Source organism: Heterodontus francisci, chromosome 25, assembly GCF_036365525.1.
Source record: "Heterodontus francisci isolate sHetFra1 chromosome 25, sHetFra1.hap1, whole genome shotgun sequence".
NCBI classification, from domain to species: Eukaryota; Metazoa; Chordata; class Chondrichthyes; order Heterodontiformes; family Heterodontidae; genus Heterodontus; species Heterodontus francisci.
Window position 1 is genome coordinate 41,368,149 of NC_090395.1, and position 23,882 is coordinate 41,392,030.

At 41.6% G+C, this 23,882-nt stretch overlaps 1 protein-coding gene across 10 annotated transcripts in view; it reads right to left on the reverse strand.

Annotated features, from left to right (window-relative positions):
• LOC137383841 (neuron navigator 1-like) overlaps positions 1 to 23,882 on the reverse strand; it is a 719,754-nt gene that overhangs the window by 102,897 nt on the left and 592,975 nt on the right. For 9 of the 10 annotated variants that reach the window (XM_068057140.1, XM_068057137.1, XM_068057136.1 and 6 more), the window contains 5 exons: positions 23,216 to 23,340; positions 11,211 to 11,396; positions 5,544 to 5,596; positions 2,085 to 2,108; positions 1,682 to 1,759 (listed from right to left, as the gene is read on the reverse strand). In XM_068057140.1, coding sequence (XP_067913241.1) covers positions 1,682 to 1,759; positions 2,085 to 2,108; positions 5,544 to 5,596; positions 11,211 to 11,396; positions 23,216 to 23,340 — 466 coding nt within the window. The remainder of the gene's footprint in view (positions 1 to 1,681; positions 1,760 to 2,084; positions 2,109 to 5,543; positions 5,597 to 11,210; positions 11,397 to 23,215; positions 23,341 to 23,882) is intronic. The other variant, XM_068057141.1, reaches the window with a different exon arrangement.

Below are 23,882 nucleotides of genomic sequence, written 5' to 3' on the forward strand. Positions count from 1 at the left end.
GAAGCTCACAGGTTCAATTCCTGGTCTGTACTAACTTAGCACAGTGGCGCAGTGGTTAGCACCGCAGCCTCACAGCTCCAGTGACCCGGGTTCAATTCTGGGTACTGCCTGTGTGGAGTTTGCAAGTTCTCCCTGTGTCTGCGTGGGTTTCCTCCGGGTGCTCCGGTTTCCTCCCACATGCCAAAGACTTGCAGGTTGATAGGTAAATTGGCCATTAGCAATTGCCCCTAGTGGGTGGTAGGGAAATATAGGGACAGGTGGGGATGTGGTAGGAATTTGGAATTAGTGTAGGATTAGTATAAATGGGTGGTTGATGGTCGGCACAGACTCGGTGGGCCGAAGGGCCTGTTTCAGTGCTGTATCTCTAAACTAACTCTCAGGTGAGGCAGCACCTTTTGGCCATTGGCTTCAGTTTCCCTTGGTTAGCAACTCGAAAATTTACCAAGGATTCTTGGTCCTAACTGCAAAGTGTCTGCATCTTGATTGAGAACAGGAGTGGTTAGGCTGGGATTGTCCTTCATAGTGAAAGAGCTAGACAACAATCATCTTCCAGGTAAAGGCACAAATCTTACCACCAGGGTGGGAATGCGGCCTAGCAAACTGTCTGGGAGCGGCAGCAGGGAAGCACAGCTGATTTTAATGGTCAGGCTTCAGTAGCATGCCGTTTGCTAATCAAAGATGTCAGGTGCTGGCAAGGAGCATACACCCAACCATTTAAATTGTGTGGGTGGTGGCTAAATGTTTGTTTATAAACAATTGACAGAGAAAAGAATCAGCTTTCACTTCATCAGTCCGAACTAAATTCAAATGTACATCTCAAACATTAAAGGAAACAGTGAAATAAGGCAATGAGGAGGGCCTAAAATTTTCCCCTTATGATTGGTTGTGCAGCTAAAAGACCTACTTTGCAACCAATACAATTGCTGTGGAAGTGAAGCATTGGCATCATGTGCATAGCCTATACATGAAGCCTATCAAGACAACAAAAGATATTTAAATTAACAGACTTTCCTATAATGCAACTGGAGTACTTCAGTGGCAAGCAAAACATTTAGTGCACACTTAGAGTGGATGTTTTAAGGGAGAAATGTAAAGATAAGCAAATTTTAATCACTTGTTGCCTATTGTTTATATGGGGCCTTGCTCCAGCATTTCACTGGATCCCAGTGGCTTATTTTCCTCTCGGGACTTCATGTCCCACCAGTTTTTTTTAAAATCTGGTGGTCAAAAGACAACCAGAAACCCTTCACTAGCTGCTGCATCCAATAATTTGACTCAAAACTGCTATAATGCTCCTGGAGTATCACTACGTGCTGGCCTTGTATTATCGTGTAAGGTCAGCTCATTTCTGTTCGACACAAAGCATGCTTAAGGAGCATTGGCCCCAGTGTGTTAATTAACTGCCACATTCTCAATTTGCTGTTCTTCATTACCAACACCTATTTATTGGTGATAACTCAATCTGATGCTAAATCAAAGATATGGCTGGTCCTCCTGGGTCATTTTGGTGATATTGACATCATCATCAAAAACCAGCCACTGCTCTGAATAATTCTTGTAGTGCTCGTGCCATGACTTTAGTCATCATCACACTACTTTTAACAGGAAAGCGATAAAAGATGTGTTGTACTAAATAGGTGTTGTTTTATGCCTGTGAAGGAAGTACAAAGAAACAACTTACATTAGTAGACAGTTGTGATGTAAGTGCTGAAACCTTGTCATGTGAGGATTCAAGTTCCCTACGTAGTTTGCGAATATGCTGTAACAAAGAACTCCACATCAATTCCAATTATTCATAGGATTGCAATATAAGACACCCATTTTATTCAAATGTGTCTATCAAGCAAACACCATTAAGTGTGCTGATTCCAATTGCCAATTAGGCATCTTGTCAATGTCCAGCACTGATATACATTGCAGTTTTACATTAGCCATAGTTTCAGCTGATTTCAGTATACAAAGAAGAGTAGGAATGTATCTATTTCTGAGTAAACAAACATTTAACCAATTATTCTAATTAACAAAATGTCCATTAACGGCTACACTGAACTGAGCCAAATCAATGCATCTTCAGATATTCATACCTCTCCTTGGACCTTGTCTTCACTCTACAGGAAGAAAATAAAACATCATTTTCAAACCTACAAATTAATAATGCAGAAACCTTCTAAATGTTGACACCCGACATCTAAACTAGTGTGCAACAGACTAAATTGATACTGAAAGGGAGCATTTAAGTCCCATTCATTCTTCTGAACATATTCTATAGCTCAGTAAATTAACAAAACCAACAGCACAGATGTAGTCAATATCCTATATTTCCACACATCAAATGTCAGTACCAAATATTGGTTTGGTTTACTGAACTGTAGGAAAGGAACCTTTTCTTTGAGAAAATGACCACTCTCTTATTTCTGCACTGCAGTCTCTCTGTTGACATTTTTTGCACTGTAATTCTTTGCTGCATTACATACAAGAAAATTACACAAACTAGGATAATTTCAGTGGCTTTTTGCAGACTGAAAATAACATGAGGCTGGATTTTCAAAAGGACCCCAGGGTCAGGAGCCGAAGCGGACACAATTTGAAGATCACAGTCCTAGAGGTTGTCTCTGGAACCTGACGCAGTCCATGATTTTCAATGTCAGGGCAGGGGGGAGGGAACGGGGAAGCCGTTCGGATTCAATTAATGGCCCATTAAGCTCCTTTAGGAGCTTGTTAACGGGCTGGGGAGATTGGTATGGCAATTTCGGAAGGGGATTCTAGCGAGTCCAAATCATCTGGTGTACATTAGTACACAGCTGTCAAGTTCATTGCGGGGTAAAGGAGAATGTTTCTTTAAATGTTTAAAATTATCGGGAGCTCAAGTATCCTGCATGAGGACATGCGCCGATCCTTGCTTTGCCTTTTTCACCTCCGTTCCATTTGATATTTGGTGCTGTCCCTGAGGAGCTGCCTGCTCTCTTCGACAAGGCAGTGGCAGGTCCCATCATGGCTGCCACTGGCACCAGGCAGGCAGTTCCCACTTCCTGGAGGCCCTTGGCGCCGAGTTTGCCTCCTGCATAATCAAGCCATTTGCATTTAAAAATAGCATCACGTCAGCGACAGAGTGGAAGTGCGGGGTCAGGACCCGGGAATTATCCGGGTATTGGTTCCCCTACCCCGGATTGAAAATCAAGCTCGTGGAGTCACTGGCGATCATTTGTCTTGCGGAATTCAGAGCCATTTAAAGTTCATCTCAGTATAAATTTTAAAAAAGCCAGCATTTGGCTGACAAAGTTAGCTACTTTGCAATAATCAATTCTAGTTGAAGTTGCATTTATTTTCTCCAAACGTACTAACACAAGGGGCTTTGGGGGCAGGAAACAGGAAACAAGGATTGTCTCCTGGTCCCGAATGCATCACCTGGGGGAAACAGTCCTTCGTTGAGATTTTGACCAGGGCACCCAGTTAATTAGCATGGAAACAGGTTCCCTGTACAATTGCCTGTGTGGAGTTTGCAAGTTCTCCCTGTGCCTGCGTGGGTTTTCTCCGGGTGCTCTGGTTTCCTCCTACAGCCAAAAGACTTGCAGGTTGATAGGTGAATTGGCCATTATAAATTGCCACTAGTATAGGTAGGTGGTAGGGGAATATAGGGATAGGTGAGGATGTGGTAGGAATATGGGATTAGTGTAGGATTAGTATAATATGGGTGGTTAATGGTCGGCACCGACTCGGTGGGCCGAAGGGCCTGTTTCAGTGCTGTATCTCTAAATCTAAAATCTAAAAAAAAAATCTAAATTAAGGGTGGCAGGTGGGCTCTTGAAGCTGGAGGGCCAATCAGAGGCCTTCCAGTTTCAGAGAAGCAGTTGGCTGCAGTAAGGGGGTAAGTAACTGAGAGGACGATTCAACATGAAGGTGCCTTCTCACCACTTTTTTTTAAAAAGTAAAAAAACATTGGAAAAGAAGCCATTGTGCCTCTGCAGGGGGGCGTTTGATTGCACCCAAACCCAGGCAGGCAGGGAGGGAGGGACTGTAGGCCTGCCTGGAGTGCTGGTACGTCGGTCTGCTGCCTCCAGGCCACTGAAATGCACCCCCTCCCCATCCCTTCGGGAAAATGGAGGCTGACTGCAAAATCCAATCAGCTTTCTTTGACTCTGCTTAATAACACTTTTAATGAGCCTAATAGGCTGCCTACCTTGTGGAGTGGGCAGCCTTGCTGGGCCCCAGACCCGCCTCACCTCAAATGGCCAGTACCGGGAATGGTGTCAGGAAACAGGCACGTCAGCTAGGCCCCATCTGCCTCCATTGCTGACCTCGGCAGGGCCCAAAAATGCTGCACGACTTTTTTTTTAAATTAAGCAATCACATCCTCAGTATTCTGCAAAACTTTCATGGGGTCAGCATAACCGTGTGATCTTGAAAATTATCCATAGCTGGTAGAAAGTTAGCTTGCAGTGTATGATGATGGGCGTCATCCATTTTGTTCACCATTAATATACAGTGGCTCACTAGTGGAAGCCATAATTGTCAGTGGAACATTTAAAAATGACTACATGTGGCAATATTTGCAGTAATTTTGGAAATAGCCAACCGCATTCACCGTCTTCAAATCTCAGATGTTGGCAACAGATTTACACTATGCTGCACTGTTATTTGCTTTAGGAAGAATTTCCCCATTCCTCTTGATCCCCTCCCCTAGTTGAGAGCAAATGCAGAACATCTGGGATTCTTTTTGTTAGAACAGAGAAGGTTAAGGGGAGATAGGATAGAGGTTTTCAAAATTATGAGGGTTTTTGATGGAGTCAATCAGAAGAAACTGTTTCCACTGGCAGGAGGGCTGGTAACCAGATGAGATGATAATTAGCAAAAAATCCAGGGGGAAAACTGATGAGAATTCTTTTTAAACAGTGAGGTGTTATGATTTGGAATGCACTATCTGAACAGGTGGTGGAAGCAGATTCAATAGTAACATTCAAAAGGGAATTGGTTATACACTTGAAAGGGAAAATCTGTAGAACTATGTGAAAAGAGTTAGGAGTGAGACTAATTGGATAGCTCTACCAAAGTACTGACACAGCCACGATGGGTCAAAATGGCCTCCTTCTGTGCTGTAAACTGTGATAACTGCAGGCATAAGTATCCAGGCTCATTCATTTCTTCATCACAGAGGAAATCAAATCCACAAAGTATTACTATGTGGTATGCATAGTAAGCAACACAGAGCTGCTGTGATCTTGTTCCTATGTTAATGCACGGAGCTAGCTTTAGATACAGAGCAGACTGATTAGGAATATGGATTTTATGGAGACTGACAAACAGTCTAAGAAATTATTCTGCTCATCACATTACATTGTATTTTAAATAGAATATTGATTTGGGAGAACACAAAACAAAAAATTTCAATTATTTTACCTACTGTATTCTCATAACACATTAAATAATCATTTAGCTCACGCTCCAGTAATATACCTTTCCCAATACACACACATTTAAAGTCAGAGATTTAATGGTACCACTAAAAATTTATTCTAGAATTTTTTAAAAAGAAAATCAAGACTTACTGTAGAATGAACAGATGATGTGGTAGATGCAAGTGAAAGCACTGAGCCATGAACTGCAAAATAGTTTTTCAAATTAAGCTAAGTAATTGTGTGATCATTGCATTAAAATACCTTTACAGCTACAAAATAGAAACATCCCATTTCCCTATGAATCGCTGTTTACATTGATGCACATCACAATACTAAAATGCAATCACACTTCTCAAAGACAATCCGATTCCCATCATATTGTAAAAGTCACTGAATCTCCCGATTGCAAACATCAGTTCTATTATCAGCTCTTTATTGCACCAATGTTTTTTTCTTTACAGATATTTTCTGCCTGTTTCTTTCTGCAATATGCTGTTCACCACCTCACTCAGCCTCTGGCTGAGAAAGCGTTGCCTATTTCTCCATGAGTGCTCGAAATGAATGCCTTGGCTGATAAAAGCTGCAATTTGGAGGAATGAGATGGACACCAATATTTCCTGCCTTCCTCTCACCAAGAGGAAAGCTGTTCCGATGATCAATTCACAAATGGAGATATGTTAGCTTAACACAGGAATATTTTCCTCAGTGAGATTAACCTTGATATAGTAGGATAAGAGATGACAGCATTGCATCAACACAAGCTCAAATTAGTCGAGACAATTAAAATTGAAATAGTTGAAGCTGTATGTCAATTTTCAGCTTTTAACAATTTGCTGGGATCCAAATGTCTGCAATATGATGACTTCAAGCTACAATCTGAGAAAGCGCAGAATTAATTTTGTTGAAAAGACTACTATGCAGTAAAATAAATAGATCCAGCAAAAATGTATTTAAAGGCACTACTTCTAGGAGAAATAAAAAAAAACACTTACTGAATTAAGTGTCTAAACACAGGATTAACACTAAAAGCATAATGGAAAGTTAGAAGAATACTGTTCACATAGTCCACCTTATTGCATCCTCAGGCCATCCCAAAGCACTTTACAGGTACTGGGTGACAGACACAATTTAATGTGGTAATATATTTTGGGAGGCAAAAACGACAATGGGAGTTTGCATGGACTGGAAAGGCGATGAAGAGTGTGGATCAACAGAGACATCAAAGGGTTCAAATCCATCATCCCCTAAAAGTACAATTGCAGGATAATGTCATATAAATGGCTAGTGGTATTTTGAGTACTATAAATCTTTACTTTAAAATTATCGTTGTGAGGACAGGAGTTAGGAGAAATGCATTTGTGCGGAGTTGTTAAGAGTATCAAATGCAGGGTTAGTTAATGGCAATAAGGTAGTGAAATGAATTTTAGATTGCTGTGGTTAAGAGACGATGGTCAACAAACCCCTGTGGGTCTGTCGATTACATCTGAAGTGTGGTCATGCCTGTTATGTAGCCAAGCATGACAACCAATTTAAGCACAAGATCCCACAAAGAACAAATTAATGAAAGACCAACTGTTACAGATGGAGATTCTTACTTTATGTATACTGGAAATGCATATTTCTAATCGGTGTATCTCAAAAACACTTTTACTAGTTGTACAATACATTGTGCAATGCAATGGGACATGGCTCCAACGAATGCAATGGTGCCACTACATTCAGCTTTTCCTGAGTTGGAGGTTTACTTGTTGTTTGTGTCCAATGCTTTATTGCAGAGAAAAAGCTTCAATGAAGCCTTCCTGCTCAGCACTGTATAGGTTATAGACACTGTTATTGGCCATATACTTGTGCAATGATAAACATGTTAAGTACTAAAATACGTTGTCAAAGTGCGAAGTGCATATCGTGGGACTGGAGCTCTGAGTGTTCCTTTCCATGATGTAAGTGGGCAGGATAACATTCTCAAATATTTTGCTCCACTTCTTCAAAATCATAGCTAGTAACTGGCTTTGCAGAATTATTTAATGATTATTTTGAATCCATGGCAGACTTCGAGCTCACTCACATTTCACAAGGCAGTGCTTTGCATTCCCAATCATTTGTACATTGTCAGGATTGTGAGGCCAACAGGTGATAGGTTAGAATCCAGGCATTGGGAATATAAATTAGTTGGATAGTCTACAATGTAGAACAAAAAGCAACAATACAAACCAACTATACATGTGTACCCCTCACATACAGTACGTACATAGCAGTGGGCCATTCAGTCCCTAAAACCTGTGTGACTATTCAGATGGGCTCAGACATATATAAATGTATATAGCTCAGGGCAATAAATGTCATTTTATTAAGAGTTGAAATAAAACTTATACTGCAGTGGAAATCCTAAAAAATCTTTACAGTTGGCTTTTGCAGTCTTCTACTTTGTACTACAGTGTGATTACCATTAATGAACCCCTCAACATTAGTGAGACTGGTTTTACTGAGAGGGAAGGACAATGTGCAGTTTGTTGTACAGCAACATTTACTATCTCAGTTTCACCAACTAGACAGTGAAACTAAATTATAAGCCAGAAATATATGTGAGTCACTGTTGCTCAGAAATTTCCTTATTAAGCCGCATTGATAGAAAACATTCAGACTTGCTAAGGGCTCAACTTGTAATTTGTGATGGTACATATGTTTTACAGTGGACATTAAGGGAGGAAGATTTAACATAGGCTTTGATTTTTTTAATGGGATTGTTGTTGATGTATTACACTACAGTTATGTATTGTAAACAACTAGCGTCTTGCACACATTCATACCAGTTTAGGGATGTATCAAACATGGAAAGCATTTGGGTTTGGAAAAGCCTTGTCACATTGACTTAGTTTAGTTGATAGCAGGCCAGAATTGAAGTCTTGGGAGTTCCTAACAATTCATATGCAATTTACTGTTTGCATTATTGTGACTTTGTTGTTTCCCTGCTTCAGCTCTCCCCAATCTCATTCACATTGATGCAGTTATCTGCAGTCTCACCTTTGTAATCCTTTATTAGGCTATGCAAACCATTCAACCACACAAATTTTAATCAAAAACAAAACAAAAGCAAATATAGATAAGAATGAAAGAGAAACCAGTTACCCACTTTTCCTGGAGTAGCAGCTTAATCATAATCTTTTTCACAAAATGTATGCTGATAGGGGCAGGATTATTATCTCAACTACATGACAGACTTAGGAAAGCTTTGGAAAAGCATGTAAAACTAGATGACAAAGGCAAATATAATTCCAGATGTTAGAAGTTTTACTAAAGTATCACCAAGGAGCACTTTCCAAGCAAACTAAAGGCATCTAACAGCAATTACAGGTCTTCTATAATCCATTACTCCTGCTAGCTGCTTTGACAGTTTTCAAATTTCAGGTGGGGAGCAACCAGCCATCGGCAACTTTTAACAAGAGATAGTTTCAGCCATCCAAAAGAAACAGTGCTCCCACAGCAGAAACACTTTTTCTTAAGTAAGAAATACGTCAAAAAATAAAAACATAGCAATCAAGTGATACTGACAGGAACTGATGACCTCTGGGATCCCTAAGCAGTGCAGCTGGGGCCCCTGCTTGATATCCTATGCTCTACAGATAAGTTATGATATAACTGCCCAGTAATGAAGCACATTTTTAGCCTTAGACTACAATGCTTGTCTTTGCTAACGAGTCCTTTGCAGTTTAACACTGCTAAAAGACCACCGTTGAGTTTTCCATCTGTTCTAGATGAATACCACAGAATTACACAGGGAAGCAAAAAAAAACTGTGAAGGAATAATTTAAAAACTTGGATATAAATAGCATTTGCTGACGATGTTAACTGTGCCCTCAAGGTAGAGTCTTGCTGTTATCTGATCGAGGTTGTAGTTATTGTGCCACAGCGATTTGAGTTTGTATGTTGCATTGGAAAACTAAAAAATAGTTACAAACTAGGAAACAGATAGAAAAATAACAGGCAAGTGAATAATTCACACTAATTATCTGAATATGCTCCAGACAACTTTGGGCACACAGCCCCAGTGGGTTGGAGCCAGGTAATTGAAATGAACACGAAAGAGAAAATAAATAGTGATGTGACATAAGGATAAATTTAGTGAAAATGTATTGCACAAATAAATTAAACAAGGTATGAAATGGAAGAGAAGAAAATCATTCCTGAAAAATAACATCTAACCCCCTCCCCCCACTTTAGATGATGTTCCTATGGTGCTCTTACCCTCAGGAAATGTGAGGCCATAATATTTCTATGGTTCCTATTATTGTCATAAAAGATAAGACACACTGGAGGCATAGAAGAGAGTCTATGCTTTGATTAAATGAATGCAAGAACCTGGGTGTTCCAGTGAAGAATTATTGCTTTCGTTCTAAAAATAAACTATAAGTACTTTCTACCACCAATCTGTCAAGGGTATAATGAAACTTCTCCAGAATCTTATTGAATAGATCTTTGTACAAACACTCTGAGTGGTACAATCAAAATCTGCCTGCTGAGACAAGGCACTTTGCTACCACAAGACTCTCAATCCGTGTAACTGTCTGGGTTAAAACTAATGAAATTACTCATTAGGGGAGGTACAATTCAAAATATCAGTCAAAATTGGAATTTGAGTAAATAACATCATAGTATGCAGGTTATTTCAATCAGCAACAATTCCTTCCTGAATATGATATTTTGTTAAATTATTTAGTTATTTCTTTGAAACAGTTAATTGAAGCACCTTATGAAAGTGTTAGTATTTCCTCTAAGAAAAAAATATTGAGCTGAATTTTACTTAAATCAAGGAAGCCCCGCCACCAGGACCGAAAGCGGGTCTCAAGCTCATGCAGGTGGACGGTGGGACCACAGGGGTGATATTACCGGTGGTGGCGAATTAAGAGGTCGTGCCAGAACTATGTTAAATCGTTAAATTGAGGATAGCGGCCCGCCTCGCAGAGCTGCTGGCCCAATCAGAGTGCCGGCAGGACAGCAGCACCACTGATAGAGGTGGCTGCTGCTGAGGCTGCAGGGAGAAGGAGAGGGCGCCAAGGGTGGGTAAGAAATGTTTTCAATGTGCCGGATTGCGGGGAGTGGTCATTGCTCTCAAGGGGGGCCTCTCCATGGTTCATGAAGTGGCCAGAAAGCAACATCCCTCCCACCCTGGAAAGTTGCTGGAAGGCCGGCATGGTGCAGATGGCGGTCTGCCCTCGCGGCGGGGTGGGGGGGACTGTGTCGACACTGGCAAAATCCCGACATTGTAGTAAATTGGCTGCCAATTTGCTAGTTAATTGAATGAATTAGTCGCCTGCCTCCAGTAGGCGGGCAGCTGAGCCACCGCCTTTCCCACTTCTGAGCATATTCCATGGCAGTGGGAAAACGTGGCCTTCTCTCCTGACGCCTTCCACCATTTCATAAGCCCTCCCGCCTCCCAGCTGGTCTCCAGAGGGCTGGTAAAATTCAACCCAAAGTTTCTGCATGTTATGAATGATATATAATGATTAATACTAGACAAGAAGGGTATAGTGTCCAGTTTCTCAGATATTAATATATTTAATTTGTGTACATAACATCCATTGGCTTTGAAGTGCTTTGGGATACCGTGAGGTCATGAAAGGTGCTAAATCAATGTACACTCTGCTTTCTTTCCTGATAGTCAAACCAATGACAGACTTACTTAAAGGTAGATGGGCTTTGTTTTCAAAATTCACCTTAAAATGAATAACTACTTATGTTGCTAAATAATCCTGCAACATCGAGTAACAAAAAAAAATGACTCACTTAATATTGGTTGAAAGTGAAAACATTTAATCTTACCATCATCCACAGGATCCCTAAATGAACCAGAGCGGATCATTCCTTTTGGTCTTTCTGCCAAAGAAATCGTGCTCCCCATCTGCAAACTTCCATACAAGTCGAAAGAGGAATCATGAGTTGGAATGCTGTTTGAGCGCATCATTTTTGGAGTGGGACTGCTAAGTTGGGACACTGCAGTGGGGCTTGCTGTTAATGAAGCAATAATTATATTCAGCACATCGCAAAGTGAGAACAGGAACAAGTCGTTATGTGGATTTTGATGCGAGGATAACACTGAGAAGTACAAAAAGGTTTAGCAGTTTGTTTTGTGCTTGGACAGGATTTGCTCATTAATTTGAATCTCATTTAAGTAACTGGATCAGATATTTCTCCAGCTGTATTTTTGTGTTAATGTTATTTGTGTTGGGACAATTATGTCTGCAATCTCTGAATTTTAATGCCACTGCCAGTATACTTGCATTAACACGTGTTTGAGGGTTACATGCTGGCAAAGGGTAAATGAGCAATACACAAAACTAATTTCATATCAGTTTCTTGAGGTAAATACAAAGATGAAAGAGAGGTATAGATGGTGTACATAAGTAAAAAAGCTCTGTTAAAAATATAGCAAGTAACATTTATAAAATTGTATTCTTAGCCACATTAGAGAAGTTCAGGCTTTGGTAAGCTCAGAAGACTTTTCAGAGTCTGACTCCCAACTGCCTCTGTCACATTGCTGAGTAATTTGAAATCATTTCAGCATTGAAGGAAAAGTGGCAATGTTACAAGAAGTAATGACTGCATAATTAACATACTCTTACTACAAACAATAGTTAAAATGTTAATCTAGCAATTTGCACTTGCACATTTAGTGGAAGCTTGATTCAGTGATATTGAAATGGATGAATTTGGACACAGATGCAGCAATTTGAGACTTTAAAACAATTAATTTTGTTAATCTACAGAAGTGAAACAAATAATACTTTTCAGTATTCCTGAATTACCACAGTTAATCAAGTTGCACTTCCACATTTACTACTGTTGTCACTGAAATCAAATACAATGAATGAAAAAATTATCTTTTTACTACCTCTTGGGATTTCTGTTGCAGGTGCATGTCATTCTGGTCTAACAGTGAATATTTATGAACAAGTCTTGGATGAAACTAATGCATGTTGCATTTCTCAGTATGCAGCTGTTGTTTGGCATTCATTCTGAGAATGCAACATCTTTTATATACTGACTGCTCATTTACTGCAAAGTCCATGAAAAAGAGCCCTTTGTCATGTTTCACAGTCACTAATGAGTCTTCTGGTCTAAAATAACTGCTAATTCCAGCATTACTTCATCATGCTGCCAACTAAGCAAATCTTAAAATCTGACTTTGCTTTAAGTCTGACTTTCGCAAGTATTGTACCAGGATAGCTGTTTCCACAAAAGAAGTTAACTCTTAAATTCCAGGACATTCTGGGAAATTCCAGTTTGCGCAGGCCAACCATTGTTAAGGTTTTAGTTCACACACAGATGTTGCAACAGGAGGTGGATTATACTAATAAAATTACTTATTGAAAACAACCCTGATTTAGATATATATTATATAGAATTCTCTTAAAGCCCATAACATTTGCTGACAAGAGAAATATTAACATGGTTTTGTAAGCTCGTTGTAAATCATAGAAAAGTTAATGGCTGTTTACATCTGCACTGAGATTATAAAATAATCATTGTTCCTTTGAAAACAAAAATGATCTCAAAGGCTTCAATCCAGAAAAGCAACGTTGACATCTCCAGCTTTTCACTTCCATAGTTAGAAAAACGGGCACTTATTTGACACTATGCTTGTGAGGAAGATGTATGCATTGAAAATAGCATTGTAATATTTGGACAGAACTGTTCTTTTTAAACTACCAATTATCTCCCAAAGGGAGAGCAAAAGACAATGGCCCTCTGACCCTCCAAACCACTGGTATTCCTGGGATCCTGCTTTAGCTGTCAGTCTGTTGCACTCCTGACTCTGTCCCAATTCATAGGGTTAAAGCTGTTTGCAAGGGGTGGGGATGGCCACCTATGCCATTTGTGGTGTTACTGAAGCCCCCTTCTCAATGGCAGCAGAAATTTCTGCGCAGCACCTTGCCACAATCTGGCTGAAGATGGGTAGAGCTGTGAAAAGCTTTGAACAATTCTAAGTTGCCACTTTCCCAATGTAACGGATTGCTCCGTTGTTGGAAAACTGGCATTTGAAGCAGTTGTGAGAAACGTACCCTCTAATATGTTTTGGAGTGCGGGGATGATTTGTAGCCCCTTTAAATTTCTCGATGCAGCGCTAACTTAAAGGTGCTGACTTTTGAGTGGCCGCTCAGCTTAGAGGGAACTTTGGGTTGTGAACCCTACATCCTCCAGGATATGTTCCTTGTGATACATTTACATCATACATCTGTACTTAGCATCGATAGAAAAACAGGTGGAACTAGTGAGGGCTCTGAAGGACGACATCATCGTGCCAGTGCTGCCTAAAGGGTGGTGGGTGGGGGATGGGAATGCAGGGTGAACATAAAACACAGTTGCCCCACTTCTGGTGCAATTTGACACTTTTAAAAAAGGGACACATTCTGCTCCAAATTATTGCAATGTCCCTCCATCCCAGCCCAAGATGTTCAAGCACTTTGGGGGGGAAAAAAATTCATTCACGTAGTGTTGCTTCAAGCATCAATTACAGCGATTCCCTGGGAACAGACAACACTGCCGGCTGTTACTGCGTGACCCACATGGGTTTCTCCATTGATATCATTGAAGAAATGCATTCATACCACGCAGGTAGCGACCGAGGGAACTGACGTAGTCTGCATAGCACCGCTCGAAGCAACACCATGGAACAAAATTTTGCCCCTCTGATTTTAGTCCTATTCGTAAAAGGAAAGCTGATGACAAAGTGACAATAATAAAAATTTTGTAATATGACATATTGGTCACCAAAACTGAAAATCTTCATATGACATAAAATAGTTCTTGAATAACTCAGATCTGATACTATTTGAAACAAATGTTATAGATTCTTAATACATTTTGTAAAATGGAATGTCCAATGTCGGTTTCCTAAAATCAGTACTATATCTATCTATGTGGTTTATCTCATGGGGTCTTTCATACCTCTGATGCAGAGATATGCAGTAATGCCAATTTTAAGTAGCAAAGGCAAATAGAAAAGAAAAAGAACCTTTGAGCACCCAAAATATAGTTGCTTTCAGACATTCAAACTAGAAGAGACAGCAATAAGGTGTACATATATACCTGTACAAATTCTCTCTGATGCAGATCTTCACCAGATAGGACCAGGGATTGGGAAATCATAAAGTATTACAAAGTATTTACAGCCCAACAGGTCCATGCTGGTCTTTATGCTTCACATAAGCCTCCTCTCAACCCTCTTCATCAACCTGAATCAACATGTCCTTCTATTCCTTTCTCCCTTTTTTGCTTATGTTGCTTCCACTTAAATACGTCTATGCTATTTGCCTTAATTACTCCCTGTGGTAGCAAGTTCCACATTCTTACAACTTCGCCGTTAAAGAATTTTCTCTTGATTTCTCCATTAGATTTATTAATAACTGTTTTTATAGTTATAGCCCCTAGTTCTGGTCTCCCCCGCATGTGGAATTGTCTTTTCTACATCTACCTTATCAAACCCTTTCATCATCTTAAAGACCTCGATCAGGTCACCCCTCAGTCACTTACTTTCGAGAAAAAAACAATCCCAGCCTGTTCAATCTTTCCTGATAGATATACCTCTCAGGTTCTGCTATCATTCTAGTAAATCCTTTTTGGTGCCTTCTCCAGTGCCTCTATATCCTTTTTACAATATGGAGACCAGAACTGTTCACAGCATTCCAAATGTGGTCTAACCAAGGTTCTATACAAGTTTAACACAACTTCTATGCTTTTCAATTATTTTCCTCTAGAAATGAACCCCAGTGTTTTGTTTACTTTTGTATAGCTTTATTAACCAAGTCATAGTGATCAGTGTATCTGTACCTCCAGATCCCTCTGTTCCTATTTCCAAGGAGTGTGTGCCTCCTCATTCTTTGTACCAAAATGTACCCCCTCACACTCATAGATATATATATTGCTGTTCATTTGTCAATTACATGCTCATTTGCAAGTTTATTTATGTCTTCCTGTATTTTGTCACAATATTCATCTGTATTAACTATACCCTCCAAATTTGGTGTCATCCACAAGTTTTGAAATTGTACATCCAATTCCTACGCCCATTTTTTGTTTGCACTGGAGTGCTGACTTGGGTTGCAATAGAGTGCTACAGTGGAAGTTTGTTAAGTGAGGATAATTAAGGGTTAATTTTATCTTAAATCTAAACTGTCTTTTATTTAGTAGATCAACTTAACAGTTGCTGTTAGGGTTGGGGAAGGTGAGCTTTAGACCAGCTTTAAACAGGGTTCACTCAGGCTCTGCTTGCAGCTGCACCTTGTTAATTAGAGAATTGGTTTAAACCAGTTTTCTGGCGGCTAGAGTGAGTCAGCATAAAAGTGAGCCATCTTACAGTGCTGACTTGGGTTTCAATACAGTACTACAGTGGAAGTTTGGTAAGTGAGGAAGTTCGGAAAGGAGGGAGCGAGGGAGGAGCTCCTTTATTTCCTACCTGTCCTCAGAGTGAGGGGAGCCCAGAGCTTCCAAAGAGCACAGCTGACTGGGAGAAGACTCGGAGGGCAGAGTTCTGGACCGGTAAGTATAAAAAACTTACCTCTGGTAAAAAAAATTGAAAGTGACGTCACAGGAAAGCTGTGACCTGATTGGCTGGTAGGGAATTTCTTTTTACTGAATTTGAAAATAACACAGTGATAAAAATTGATGAAAACCCTAATTAACTAATTAATAAGTAGAGTAACTAAACCAGAGGGAGGAGATTACTGTATTTAGTTAGCATTTAATATTTATAGTAGGAATCTAGCACTAGGGACCAGATAGTTATAACAATTTAGTAAGGATTTTATAAGTATTTATTTGTCTTAAATTAAGTTATTAATTAGTGCTAGAAATGTCAGTTAGAGGGGTGAAGTGCTTCACCTGTGAGATGTGGGAGGTCTGTGATGCTTACAGCGTTCCGGACTCCTACATCTGCAGGAAGTGTACCCAGTTGCAGCTCCTCACAGACCGCATGGATCGGTTGGAGCGGCAACTGGGTGCACTTAGGAGCATGCAGGTGGCAGAGAGCGTCAGAGACAGGATTTTCAGAGAAGTGGTTACACCCAAGGTGCAGGCAGATAGATGGGTGACCGCTAGAAGGGGCAGGCAGTCAGTGCAGGAATCCCCTGTGGCTATCCCCCTCTCTAACAAGTACACCGTTTGATACTGTTGGGGGGGATGGCCTATCAGGGGAAAACAGCAGCAGCCAGAGCAGTGGCACCACGGCTGGCACTGTTGTTCAGCAGGGAGGGACAAAGCGCAGAAGAGCAATAGTTACAGGGGACTCTATAGTCAGGGGCACAGATAGGCGCTTCTGTGGACGTGAAAGAGACTCCAGGATGGTATGTTGCCTCCCTGGTGCCAGGGTCAAGGATATCTCTGAACGGACAGTGGGCTTTCTGAAGGGGGAGGATGAACAGCCAGAGGTTGTGGTTCACATCAGTACCAACGACATAGGCAGGAAGAGTGACAAGGTCCTGCAGGGGGAGTTTAGGGAGTTAGGTAGAAAGTTAAAAGATAGGACCTCTAGGGTTGTAATCTCGGGATTACTCCCTGTGCCACGTGCCAGTGAGGCTAGAAATAGGAAGATAGTGCAGCTAAACACGTGGCTGAACAGCTGGTGTAGAAGGGAGGGTTTCAGATATCTGGACCATCGGGATCTCTTCAGGGACAGATGGGACCTGTACAAGAAGGACGGGTTGCATCTAAACTGGAGGGGCACAAATATCCTGGCTGCGAGGTTTGCTAGCGTCACTCGGGAAGGTTTAAACTAATGTGGCAAGGGGGTGGGAACCAGAGCAGTAAGACAGCAAGTGAAATAAATGAGGGGGAACTAGTAAATAAGGTCAGTAAGACTAAGAGGAAGAGCAGGCAGGGAGATGTTGCGGAGAACAGCGGGACTGGTGGTCTGAAGTGCATTTGTTTCAATGCGAGAAGTATAACAGGTAAGGCAGATGAACTTAGAGCTTGGATTAGTGCTTGGAACTATGATGTTGTTGCTATTACAGAGACCTGGTTGAGGGAAGGACAGGATTGGCAGCTAAATGTTCCAGGATTGAGAAGCTTCAGGCGGGATAGAGGGGGATGTAAAAGGGGTGGGGGAGTTGCATTACTTGTTAAGGAGAATATCACAGCTGTACTGCGGGAGGACACCTTGGAGGGGTCATGCAGCGAGGCAATATGGGTGGAGCTCAGGAATAGGAAGGGTGCAGTCACGATGTTAGGGGTTTTTACAGGCCTCCCAACAGCCAGCGGGAGGTAGAGGAGCAGTTATGTAGACAGATTTTGGAAAGATGTAAAGGTAACAGGGTTATAGTAGTGGGTGATTTTAACTTCCCCTATATTGACTGGGACTCACTTAGTGCTAAGGGCTTGGATGGGGCAGAATTTGTAAGGAGCATCCAGGAGGGCTTCTTGAAACAATATGTAGATAGTCCAACTAGGGATGGGGCCGTACTGGACCTGGTATTGGGGAATGAGCCCGGCCAGGTGGTCGAAGTTTCAGTAGGGGAGCATTTTGGGAACAGTGACCATAATTACATAAGTTTTAAGGTACTTGTGGATAAGGATAAGAGTAGTCCTCGGGTGAAGGTGCTAAATTGGGGGAAGGCGAATTATAACAATATTAGGCAGGAACTGAAGAATTTAGATTGGGGGCGGCTGTTTGAGAGTAAATCAACATCTGACATGTGGGAGTCTTTCAAACGTCAGTTGATTAGAATCCAGGACTGGCATGTTCCTGTGAGGAAGAAGTTTGGGGAACCTTGGATAACGCGGGATATTTATTTATTTTTTATTTATTTATTTAGAGATACAGCACTGAAACAGGCCCTTCGGCCCACCGAGTCTGTGCCGACCATCAACCACCCATTTATACTAATCCTACACTAATCCCATATTCCTACCACATCCCCACCTGTCCCTATATTCCCCTACCACCTACCTATACTAGGGGCAATTTATAATGGCCAATTTACCTAACAACCTGCAAGTCTTTTGGTGGTGGGAGGAAACTGGAGTACCCGGTGAAAACCCACGCAGACACAGGGAGAACTTGCAAACTCCACACAGGCAGTACCCAGAATTGAACCTGGATCGCTGGAGCTGTGAGGCTGCAGTGCTAACCACTGTGCCGCCTGCTGTGAGCCTAGTCAAAAAGAAAAAGGAAGCATTCGTAAGGGCTGGAAGGCTACGAACAGATGAATCCCTTGAGGAATATAAAGACAGTAGGAAGGAACTTAAGCACGGAGTCAGGAGGGCTAAAAGGGATCAAGAAAAGTCATTGGCAGACAGGATTAAGGATAATCCCAAGGCTTTTTAGATAAAGAGCAAGAGGGTAACTAGGGAAAGGGTTGGCCCACTCAAGGACAGAGAAGGGAATCTATGTGTGGAACCAGAGGAAATGGGCGAGGTACTAAATGAGTACTTTGCATCAGTGTTCACCAAAGAGAAGGACTTGGTGGATGATGAGCCTAGGGAAGAGAGTGTAGATAGTCTCAGTCATCTCATCATCAAAAAGGAGGAGGTGTTGGGTGTCTTGCAAAGCATTAAGGTAGATAAGTCCCCAGGGCCTGATGGGATCTACCCCAGAATACTGAGGGAGGCAAGGGAAGAAATTGCTGGGGCCTTGACAGAAATCTTTGCATCCTCATTGGCTACAGGTGAGGTCCCAGAGGACTGGAGAATAGACAATGTTGTTCCTTTGTTTAAGAAGGGTAGCAAGGATAATCCAGGAAATTATAGGCCGGTGAGCCTGATGTCAGTGGTAGGGAAATTATTAGAGAGGATTCTTCGGGACAGGATTTACTCCCATTTGGAAACAAATGGACTTAGTAGCGAGGGGCAGCATGGTTTTGTGAAGGGGAGGTCGTGTCTCACTAATTTGATTGAGTTTTTTTGAGGAAGTGACAAAGATGATTGATGAAGGAAGAGAAGTGGATGTTATCTATATGGACTTCAGTAAAGCCTTTGACAAGGTCCCTCATGGCAGACTGGTACAAAAAGTGAAGTCACACAAGATCAGAGGTGAGCTGGCAAGATGGATACAGAACTGGTTCTGTCATAGACAGAGGGTAGCAGTGGAAGGGTGCTTTTCTGAATGGAGGGATGTGACTAGTGGTGTTCCGCAGGGATCTGTGCTGGGACCTTTGCTGTTTGTAGTATATATATATGATTTGGAGGAAAATGTAGCTGGTCTGATTAGTAAGTTTGCGGACGACACAAAGGTTGGTGGAGTTGCGGATAGTGATGAAGATCGTCAAAGGATACAGCAGGATATAGATCGGTTGGAGACTTGGGCAGAGAAATGGCAGATAGAGTTTAATCCGGACAAATGTGAGGTAATGCATTTTGGAAGGTCTCATGCAGGTGGGAGGTATACAGTAAATGGCAGAACCCTTAGGAGTATTGACAGGCAGAGAGATCTGGGCATACAGGTCCACAGGTCACTGAAAGTGGCAACGCAGGTGGATAAGGTAGTCAAGAAGGCATACGGCATGCTTGCCTTCATCGGTTGGGGCATAGAGTATAAATATTGGCAAGTCATGCTGCAGCTGTACAGAACTTTAATTAGGCCACACTTAGAATATTGTGTGCAATTCTGGTTGCCACACTACCAGAAGGACGTGGAGGCTTTGGAAAGGATACAGAAGAGGTTTACCAGGATGTTGCCTTTTCTGGAGGGCATTAGCTATGAGGAGAGGTTGGAAAAACTCGGATTGTTTTCACTGGAATGACGGAGGTGGAGGGGTGACATGATAGAGGTTTACAAAGTTATGAGTGGCATGGACAGAGTGGATAGTCAGAAGCTTTTTCCCAGGGTGGAAGAGTCAGTTACTAGGGGACATAGGTTTAAGGTGCGAGGAGCAAAGTTTAGCAGGGATGTGCGAGGTAAGTTCTTTACACAGAGGGTGGTGAGTGCCTGGAACTTGCTGCTGGGGGAGGTGGTGGAAGCAGGTACAATAGTGACGTTTAAGAGGCATCTTGACAAATATGAATAGGATGGGGATAGAGGGATACGGTCCATGGAAGTGCAGAAGGTTTTAGTTTAGGCAGGCATCAAGATCGGCGCAGGCTTGGAGGGCTGAATGGACTGTTCCTGTGCTGTATTGTTCTTTGTTCATATCACCTCTGCATATTGTGAGCAACAGTGGTCCTAGCATTGATCTTTATGCATCACCACTTTCTATCATTTGCCAATCTGAGTAATTAGTTTTAACACCTACTCTCTGTTTTGTAATCGGACATAAATATTACCAGAATGTTAAGGGCACCATGAATTGTGAATGATGTGTCTGATTCTCCAACCCATGCCTCAAGTTAGTGAGACTCGGTGCAGGACTAGTTTAAATGATGGGAAGGTAGAAAATGATTTATTCAGTAGTCGCTAAAAATTGAGATATTTGTCAAGTTTTAAATACTGCCGTTCAAATTAATGGTAACAAATTTACTTGATTGAAAATAGCTATCTATTTTAAATAATGTGGAAACAAATCAATAAACAGATTATTTTTGTGGCAGGCATATATTGTATTCATTTGATCAGAAAATCCCAAGGGTATAAATTCTAATCTATGATCTTTACATCAAAACATTACACAAATACAAGTGCATTTTAGATGCATATGATGTTTTCCCTTTGGTTCGCAAGTGTGCAGCCACGCAGCTATCCGCAATGTACCGCACACTGAATGAAACAGGCCGATCACAACAGCGAGATCAAGCAGAGGGCAGGCTGAGCATTAAACCCCAATAGCATAAGCGTGAGTGTCTGGAGAGAGAGTAGGAAAAAGTGCAGCTGTGATTGGAGAATCAGCGAGCATAGGAGAGAGGGAATCTACGATTGGAGGAGAAGCAAGAGGGTAAATAGTGCAACTTTGATTGCAGGAGCAACAAACTTGAGCTGGAGGGAGGGGGAGGTGTTTCCAGAAGTGAGCAGCATGTCAGCATGTCGGGAGAAGGCTGGGAAGTGAGGAACTGGACAAGGCCTCAGAGCGCTGCGATAGGCTGAGCTTCAGAAGGTGAGAGCACTCCAGATTGATCAGTCAGGCATTGTGGGAGGGGGAGAGACTCTGGGAAATTCCCCGGAACCGGTCGGCTAGGAAGGGGAGGGGAGGGGATGGGCTGAATGAAAGTGATGGAGCCCATGGAGTACCTGTTTGCCAGCCCGAGATTTGAGCAAGACTTGGGAGAGCTCCCCATTCAGCAACTCTCAATGGCCCAGTACTCAACGTGGAGCCGAATGTCCCAGAGAGGCCCACATCAACTAAAGGTCACAAACACAGTGGGCATGGCCTATCGTGGCCAGATAAAGACACAGAGCCTGGAATTAAGTTGATCGATTGATTTAGTCTCAGTGAGGAGCTAATGCTTTCTGATGCTTTTTTTTGTCATTGGCCATGCTCCATAAATATGATCAATGAACACCTACCTTTAACATTGAGCCTCATATATCAGCCTGGAAAATGGAAATTATTCGGGATGGGCAATAAATGCCACTTTTGCCTGCAAAGCCCACATCCCATGAATGAATAAAAATGATGCTGTCTAGGTTAATGGATAATGGATGAGAGACCAAAGCGTGTGAATTTTAATTCACTGCTCAGCAAGGTGAATGGATTTTTAAAGTTCTTTATGATCAGACTTCCAAGCCGTGTGCATCCTCCCCGCTCCTTTCCCATTTTATCTGCTCTCCTGAAAGTGCAAACTCTTGTGTCATGAAAGGGGAGCTAGCAGTTCAGGTGTGAGAGCAGGTAGAATGGGATGTGTGAGGAGAGAGAGCAAATACAACCAGTGAGAAGAGCGTTAGAATGGGAGGTGTGAGAGTAGAGATAAAATGGACTGCGTAAAAAGAGGCAGAATGGGGCACGTGAGAGGAGAGGCAGAATGGGGCACGTGAGAGGAGAGGCAGAATGGGGCACGTGAGAGGAGAGGTACAATTGGGCACATGAGAGGAGAGGGAGAATGGGCCACATGGGGGGAGACAGGTAATGGGACAAGTCAGAGGAGGGGAGAACGGGAAGTGAGAGGGGAGAGCTAGAATGGAATGTATGAGTGGTTTGGAAGAATGAGACCAGTAGGGGGACAGGGAGAATGGGATCAGTGAGAGAAGTGCAAGAATGGAATGTTTGAGCAGAGATAGAATGGGACCAGTAAGAAGAGAGGTTTGGGCCATGTAAGATTAGAAGTATAATGTGACCTGTTCGAGGAGAGGTGTGTTGGGACCAGTGAGAGGTTGAGACGGAAAGGAACCTTCGAGGAGAGGTGGAATGGGATCAGTGGGAGGGAGAGCAATGTTCCCTCTAAGGTGCGTGTGTGACCACACAGTAATCTGGAATGCACCGTGCATTGAAATAAACAGGCTGCTCACAACTTCATGAAAGTTCAGTAACCTTTAAAATGTAAGCTGTCCATGGACAAGAAAGTAATGCTCAGAGGAGTTTGTAGCCTAGCCAGTATAAAGAAAAATTAGAGGGAACACTTTTTAAAAAAAAAACACAGGCAATAACCTATTCATTTTAATTAGGTTAAAGCCATTATAAAAATAACGCATAGAGAAAGGCAACACAAATGTGTTAAACATTTGTACGTAAACTTCACTAATCAGTATTTTTACCATCAGATCTTAAAATCCACAATTAGTCAATATCCCTCTTTAAATTGTATCCAAACAAAATATGCTTCTTAATTTTAAAACATTCTATACTCACCTGGCGTGATGCAAAAAAAGGTTATTTTTTTATAATAAAATTAAACAAATACATTGGTAAAAAGAAAATCTAGAGTACAGACATTTTCATAATTTATTTGATAATGAAAAATTTACTGACCTAAATTTGATAATGGAATAGTAGAGGGGGAGGAGAGTAACTGGCCATCTGAATCTACAGAGCCTCCAATAGAACGTGCATGGAGCCATTCCTTGGCATCTTCTTGCTGTGAACTTGTTCCATATCTGTAAATGAGGTGAGGCCAGATACAAATAAGTCAGAACCTGACCAATGTGGAAACCAAGCCACGAATGTGAAAGTTAATGGAGTAAAAACATTCATTAATATTTCAGATCACAAGCATAATTTAATGTATTTTGCCACTAACTATGTAATGAGCTCGAGACAAGATCATTTTAAATGGTGCACCATAGATGGCATTAATATAAGCAGAACAGTGAGCTCTTTACTATATAACACATAGAACTCAGAATCAGTTATCCTTTTTGACAGCAGCCTCTTTTTGTTTGCTTGCCGACCCCCTTACTGTTCTACAGAGTTCTGAATTTTCCCAGTTCCACCAGAATGAACACTTTTGTGATTGAAAAGAAAGAAGTGCAGTTAAACCAGAGGAAGGAGAAAACTGTCAGTTTGTTTCTCAACTTTCAGAAATATAACACAGAATGAACTCTCACAAACTGCTTAAAAGCCATCACCAGGGATCAAACTCCTGGCTTTCTGATTGAGGGGAAAACATTTAGGCTATCTCTAAGCTACACGGAACAGA